General features: G+C 38.9%; 1 protein-coding gene across 1 annotated transcript; it reads left to right on the top strand.

The window, feature by feature from the left end:
* Positions 1-4,839: 4,839 nt before the first annotated feature.
* LOC137730264 (endonuclease 1-like) lies at positions 4,840-7,080 on the top strand. The gene is made up of 9 exons (XM_068469321.1): positions 4,840-4,954; positions 5,319-5,499; positions 5,590-5,697; positions 5,823-5,878; positions 6,007-6,090; positions 6,193-6,288; positions 6,377-6,441; positions 6,584-6,657; positions 6,761-7,080. The coding sequence occupies exons 1-9, from the start codon at positions 4,934-4,936 to the stop codon at positions 6,901-6,903; spliced, it is 828 nt and encodes a 275-aa protein (XP_068325422.1). The 5' UTR covers positions 4,840-4,933; the 3' UTR covers positions 6,904-7,080.
* Positions 7,081-7,685: the final 605 nt, after the last annotated feature.

Raw genomic sequence — 7,685 nt, 5'->3', positions numbered from 1 at the left:
ATCTATTGAAAAATAAAATAAAATGCAAAATGAAAGTTATATATTTTCCATCTAATTGAGTCGCAATCTAGGCGGGTGCTTAGGCGGGTCTTGACGGGCTAGGCGGGTGCCTAGGTGGTCCAGGCGCTCTTTCTTAATTCTCAAACCCCTAGGTGGCGTTAGGAGGAGATTTTGAGAACAGTGCCTAAGATAATGGAAAAGACATGTAGATCACAGTTTGCTAGCAACAATTGCAGGCCACACATTGTTCTCCACCTCCCTAACAATTAGCGCTTTGTTTCTCTTGACTTCTGTACCACAAGCCGGCAACTGCATATGCAGTGTAGAGATGCATTCGCGAATTGTTCGGCAAGAACCCACGGAACCATCCCCACGATTTTGATAGCTGTACCCACCAATACCTATCGCACGTTTGGCGATTTACAACCGAACAGAAAGATTTTCTTTAGTTTCCAATTTTCACAATGATTTATTTACATTCAGTTTTGTACTCGGATTCATTTTCTACTGGGATTCGTATTTCCTTGCATAATCAAGATTACAAGCAAACACTATATATATATATGTGTGTGTGTGTGTGTACCCATATATATAGAGTACGTGGTGTGCATGTGCGTGTCCATGATTCCATATTGGTTGAAACTCTTCCTCGTCTTCCCTCGAAATCCGCATTTCAGTGCATGTGCGTGTCCAAGCGTTGGTGCACTCTCGTTGCTGATAATCCTTGTTTTGATGACCGCTTTTTTCGTGTCCAAATTGATAAGCAGAGGCCGGTTACGCGTAGTCTGATCTTCACGAATCCAAGAGATCCAAGGGATTTCTTTAGCACGTCTGAGCAGCCTTGGGCGCCCAAAAGAGTACTCTGCGGCAACCTGTTGCGGCACAACTTCTGTTTGAGTTTCCTCCCTTGTTTTCAAGGGCCTGTCAAGACAATAGCCGAAGGGGGGGAGCCCATTGTGGTAGCAGCTCACAACGACTTTGTTTTATGCTCCGGGACAAGGTGGTTTCAACAGGATTACTACATATGTTATCCATACACCTAGCAGTGGGATGCCCTTCCTCCCCCTCCTCAACGCACAGCCCAGGTAATCGTTGGACTCATGTGCAATCCCTACAACAACCTTGGTGATCGTCGTGTTTGTGACGACCAGTACAGGTACAGGGTTGTGCGAACAATTATTCCTGATGATAGAGATGAAGGGTGTAATTCATCCTCGGCCAATTAAAAGCGGAGATATTTGCTTCAGAGACTCGTAAATGGACAGAAAGAGTTGTATTATACCCAAAAAATACAGGATTTTTTGTTGGTAATTTGGTTCAAATGCATGTGGCAGTTGCTTTCAATGAAATGTTGTACTTCTTGAGCAGCGATGGCTTTGTTATTGGTTTGGATCCCTACTACAACGATAACAACTATATCACTCCTCCCGCGAGTACTACAACTACTGGTGGATCCGACGATGATGGTAAGAATTATATTAATTGTCATTTCATTGATAAGCCTGAAGGTGAAGATGCAGTAAAATCTGACTTACTAGGTGTGTGTAGATGGTCATCAGGACCTTGTATGCGAATGTACCAGATCACTCAAGGTAGTCCAGGTTTCGCTCGTGATCTGTGTGTTTGGGATTACGTGAAAGATAATCAGGCTGCAGCAGGGAATTACTATTGGACCTTAACTGGCAGAGTGAACCTGGAAACAATGGTTATGCTTAATCCGCTCTCCATCGAATGGAATTTAGACCGCCGCTTTCATAACGTCGTACGTTTGCTTGTTTTGAACCCAAATCATGGGGATATCTTGTATCTAGAATTGTGTCAACACATCGTCATGCTCAACGGTGTTGCAGGAACGCTAACCGCAGCTTGGAAAACTAAGGTTTCTTATGATACGTGGGTTGAAGGAGGTACTGTCTTCCCATTCATGCTACCAGGGTGGCCGACACCAAATCCTGGACACAACCAACGGGAGCAAGCTAGCTCAAATAATTCAAGACTGCCACATTAGCCGCCCACCCACCCGCCATCATGACTATACTTGGTCTGAATCTCATGATCCATGTCTCTACGTACTTGTAGTATCGATTATTATGTATATGCATGTAACGTTGCTATTCCTAGCTAGCTAGTTTTTGTTATGTACTTATTAATTGACACTTGTAGAATTTGTCCTCGCATAATATTGTGTGTAAAATTTTCAGTCTGGATTAATTCAAACTTTAAATTTCCATACCAAATTACCAAAGCTGGCATCTTTTCCTATTTCACAATCTAGATTCTTGAAACATCAAAGTACGAAACAGAAGTAACTGAATCTTTATCAATCACAGCAAAAAAATCAGCTCCTGAATTTATAAATTTTTATTGAACAAAAAAATAATCAAATAATAGCAAAAAATTTACCGCGCAGTAAACTGACCTCTGCAATCTTGCAAATTTTGTATTGGCCTTCTTTGCTTGAAACCACCCTCAATGATTCTGCTCAGTTTCTTCAAGGACTACTTGGAGGACAACGTTGGTGTCCTTTCTGGCCTAATCAACAAGGTCACACCCCCATGGGTGGTCGTGGTCCTATCTATCAATAAGTGTAGTGCAGTCCTATACATTGTTAATTTGGACGATGCTCAACATCTTCATGCAGCTTCCTGCCTTTGTTTTATCCCTGGATTTCTGAGTGAAGAATGAAGATGCTCTAGCTGCAGTGAAACAATCGCTACGGGCATCTACTGAAGGTGATCTTGCGGAAGTTTTCTCCAGGCCTGATGACGAGATTCGACACAGCTACCATTGGCGATGGAGTAGTCCTTTACACTACGTTGACACACCGGATTTTAAGTGTAACTACAAATACTGGAGTAGTTATATGAATGTTAATGTCGTATGGCTTACATGTTATGAATATTTCTCTAATTATATGCTCATGGGATTCTCGCGTTTGGAACATATATTGGTTTAGTAGCATGCGGGTGGTGGAGTATATGGTGCACGTGTGATCACTGATCAGCGATTACACAGTTTAAGTTCAATCGGAAAGTAAAGGATAATGTTATTATGCCTTTGTTAGATAGCAGACTGCCGTGATTCTGCTGGACATAATAGGTATATGCTTCTGAAAGCATTAGTATGGCATGCAAATATGCTTACAGGAATGCCACACCCGGAAGCACATTGACCGGCATATATATGTTCCCTTTTCTGCTGAAGAACTGTTTTTTTTCACAACAGGACCTTATAGAAGTTTTCTTTGACTATTCTGGAAAGGGAAAAGTAGATAAACACATGTGCAATCATAGGAGAGAAAATGGAGAAAAACCCACACATCGAAGCCACAATTTCAAGCCTATCATGCTTTACTCTTTTTTAATTCTCACACACATGATAATGCATGATTGACTTAAAATATTGTCTGTCACTGTATAATTTCAGTTGCATGGAAGGCTATTTTTGCAAATCGCAAAAAAATAGACTTCTAGCTGACTACTGCAGCAATGACAAACCTATACCTACATAATTGCCTGTCCTAGAAATATTTCTTACATCCACTTTTTCTCCGCATCGTATGGAAGGATCATTTTCTCATCTAATTTTGTTGTTATCATGTGATTATTAGATGAATACTGCCTCTCCCGGTTACCTGTTGTGGAGAAGAGGCTAGCTCAAGGTGGGGTCCGTGTGGCTGCTACCCCTCAGCCGTGTTTTCCCTTCTCAAGCAATAAAATTGCTCTTCCCCAACCAAAAAATAAAAAATAAAAAAGGCAAAAAGGGCAAAAAAGCAAAAAAAATTTGCTGATGCACGAAGATAGGAGGACAGGGAAAGACCTTCAAAGAAGATTTAGATCTCATCCGGATGCAAATTGTAGGAATTCTAAAAATTCTTACATTTTAGTAATTCATCGTGTATCTTGAGGTCAAAAATTATTTTTTTATTATTTAAAATTAAACACAAATAATACCTGACGAAAACTGATCGCACGATATACGATAAACGGCTAAAATATGGAGATTCTTAAAACCCCACAAAGTGGATCGGAGAGGATCCCCTTCCCTTCAGAGGATGATATAAAGTGGGGCCTACCATTATTGCTTACAGGTGGAAGTGGAAGCTCCCCATAGGAAAGAGACCTCCCACGTGTACCAAACTCGTCAAGTCATAGGCTAAATATATGAATAATGGTAGAGAGATTAAATTCAGAAACAAAATTTACAAATTAAATGATATGTCACAAATAGGAATGAACACATTTATCAACGCTCAAGTAATAAACCAATTATCAACTTTCATGTTTTTAAGTTTTCAAAATTTTCTCTACAAATTTAATCTCAATAGCTTTACTCTAAATATATAGCACTTATAATCCATGTAGTTTATCTGGATTTTCACTTTCTTGTAGTTTCATTCGGTTGGGACCGTTAGTTCAATCCGTTCTTCTAAAATGGGGTTTTCAAACAAGAAGATGTGCAACAAAAATGGATGGAGAAATCAACTTAGTTGACGGATTGGATTGTAGCGAAAACATAATGAAACTACAATGACGAAATACAGCAAAAAAATCTACACCAATGAAAGCGAAAATCTGAGTAAATTGCAATGACTATTAGTGCAATTTATTTGTCAGTAAATCCCTAATCTGTTGTGATCCACCTCATCCCCACCTTGCTTGGGCTAAAGAATGACTTTTGGTGTACTTAAATTAGTTGGAAGCCGAAACTTGTACTCATTGAATACCTTTGATGACTTGTAAGTTAACATAAGATTCCTTCTGCTGGGCCTACAAATAATCTGTATATATGTACAGTAGAGTCAACAGAGAGAATTAAGATGGAGAAGAAGTACAGATACTTTGGGAGATTTTCCTTCCATTGGTTTGTTTTGTTGGCTTTTGTTTGCAGTTTAGTTCCAAGAGCTCAAGGATGGAGCAAAGAGGGTCATATTATGACGTGCCGGATTGCGCAGGTAAATGACCACACAAGCCCACACTTGATGTGCACCATTAGAGTCTGCATGAGATAATTTTCGTTAAATGAGTTGCCCTAGAGTCCAAGTTGCCCAAAAAAAACATAACAGCTATCCCTCCTCGTAATTTACACGTCTGAACATCTTTTTTATGTCATATCTTTAATCTATCAAGATTTCGAACAACTTCAATAGAATTTCTTTTTTAACCTTTGTTAGATTAATTGATCATCCAGATTGCACAATTTGCATGCCCTCAAGAAAAGGAAAACAAAAAGCAAGGCTGACCAGTTCTAGATTTTGAGTTTTCAAAGAAGCTCAAATCCTTCAAGTATCCTGATTAATTAGTGATGATAAACTGCAGGCACTTCTAAAGCCCGAGGCCGCAGAAGCTGTTCGAAATTTACTACCTCACAACGTCGATGGTGATTTATCAGCTCTCTGCGTATGGCCGGATCAGGTCAGGCATTGGTACAGATATAGATGGACTAGCCCGCTTCACTTCATCGATACACCGGATAATGCTTGCACCTTTGACTACTCAAGTAAAGCTTCCCCCTGCCTAATTAGTATTTAGTACTGCTTGATTAGCAAGAAAGTAACATTAAGGTAAAGTTTGGTTTTGAAAAAAATAGGGGATTGTCATGATCAACATGGCGTGAAGAACATGTGTGTCGCTGGTGCCGTCCAAAACTTCACCTCTCAGCTTTCACACTACACAGAAGGAACATCTGACCGTCGATGTAAGGAACCCTGATTTTCTTACATATAGATTGATGATATTGCTTTAGGGTTTGTCAATGTCTAATTTCTTGTATTGCACGGACAATAATATCAAAGTTTGTTTGGTGTTTGAATATCTTTGCAGATAATATGACTGAGGCCTTGCTTTTCTTGTCACACTTTATGGGAGATATCCATCAGGTAATATACATACCTGTGGGCAATTCCAGCAAATATGAATGTTATTTTTTAGTTCTCTTGGGATATAATTTATATGAATTTCAGCCAAGTTTTTTAGTTTCTGATCATCTGCGTGCATCCTTTGGCAGCCAATGCATGTCGGGTTCACGACAGATGAGGGAGGAAACACGATAGACTTGCGTTGGTACAAGCACAAATCCAATCTTCACCATGTAAGCCCTTGAAGTTGTAGCTCGTGGAACGACCAAATAGTAGTCCGGCTATGGAATGAACATCCATTCTTTATTAAAAATCGAAATTTCTTGTTTGTACAGGTATGGGATAGGGAGATTATACAACAAGCTATGAAGGACTACTATGACAAAGACATGGAACTTCTCCTACAAGACATACAGGGGAACATCACAGATGTAAGCGCCAATGTTTATTAATTATTAACTTGCAAGGGATCGATCGATACATGGAATTATATGATTGAATTATTAACTATGTTAACAGGGAATCTGGTCTGATGATGTTACATCATGGAAACATTGCGATGATCAACGTTCATGTATAAACAAGTAAGCTTTGATCAACGTTCATGGTCTCATGCGTACACACAAGTGTGCACAAGCACACACATGTACGTACAGACATACATAGCTTTGATATTTTGGTGGTCGATATTAGTGTTGAAATATACGTTGTTACGTATGTACTTAGGTATGCTACGGAGAGTATAAACATAGCTTGTAAGTGGGGTTACAAGGACGTTGGGGTGGGTGATACTCTTGCAGGTATATACACACAAGCACATTTTTACCAGTGTACATACATTACACATACACACTCCCAAATTTCAATTGTTAACTAATCAATGATATGATTGAAAATTTTTAGAGGATTACTTCCTTCCTCGGCTACCTGTGGTGGAGAAGAGAATTGCTCAAGGCGGGGTTCGCTTGGCGGCCACTCTCAATCGGGTCTTCTCTTCCGATCAAGAGACAGAAGTTGCTGACGAAGCATCACACTCACCCACCTAATCTAATCAACTAACCAGGAGTTGCTGATCAAACTCAAGCATGAAGATTGAACCCTAGTAAAAGACATGACATTCTAATTAGTACTTGCGTATCTGAAATCTTGTTATTCCACTTCATTGCTAAATTGCTAATGTATATATGTGCTAAAGTCATTAAATGAAAAAAGAGGACGACTTCCTTATGTCCAAATCGAAGGTTGAAGATGGTGTAATTATTTGCTAAGTACACAAAAGATCTTGCGAAAAATTAGGAATCACATTTTTCACATTATGGTTGATGGAATTCCATTTCGACTACGATCTACTTTACACTAGTATTTTCTTGGATGAGAGGAGCTTAAAATATATATATATATATATATATATATATATATATGAGAGGAGCTTGGCTCGTTAAGATTGAGGAGGAGTTTCTCCTTAATTTATTTCGTTGTTGATTCACAGAACTTCGTTTATCTAATTAGAACCATTTATATTATAAAACACTATGTAAATATCATCTTTACAACAAATCAATTAAAATTAGGGTCGTGTTGTCAATCAACTGTACCAAATAAATAGACGTTCATAATGCTTTTACCGAATCCGTCCATCTATCTTTATCTAGTTTGAACAAGAGCTGTTAGATCCTCTTAGGTTAAATTATCTAAAAGTTCTTACTGAAAATATGACTTTAGCCCCTAAAACTTAATTTTCTCCACGTAAAACCCGACATAAGTTTTTTACTCCAATAAAAGCCATTGACTAGATTCCATATCAGCAAATCATTAATTATATTTGACT

Source organism: Pyrus communis, chromosome 3, assembly GCF_963583255.1.
Source record: "Pyrus communis chromosome 3, drPyrComm1.1, whole genome shotgun sequence".
NCBI lineage: Eukaryota > Viridiplantae > Streptophyta > Magnoliopsida > Rosales > Rosaceae > Pyrus > Pyrus communis.
This window is presented reverse-complemented; position numbering and strand designations above follow the sequence as displayed.

Excerpts from the sequence above, each read along its gene's own strand:
- LOC137730264 (XM_068469321.1), top strand. The coding sequence starts at position 4,934 with ATGACGTGCCGGATTGCGCAG. Across the intron at positions 5,879-6,006 it reads TTATGGGAGATATCCATCAG|CCAATGCATGTCGGGTTCAC; the intron begins GTAATATACATA and ends ATCCTTTGGCAG. Across the intron at positions 6,091-6,192 it reads ACAAATCCAATCTTCACCAT|GTATGGGATAGGGAGATTAT; the intron begins GTAAGCCCTTGA and ends TTGTTTGTACAG.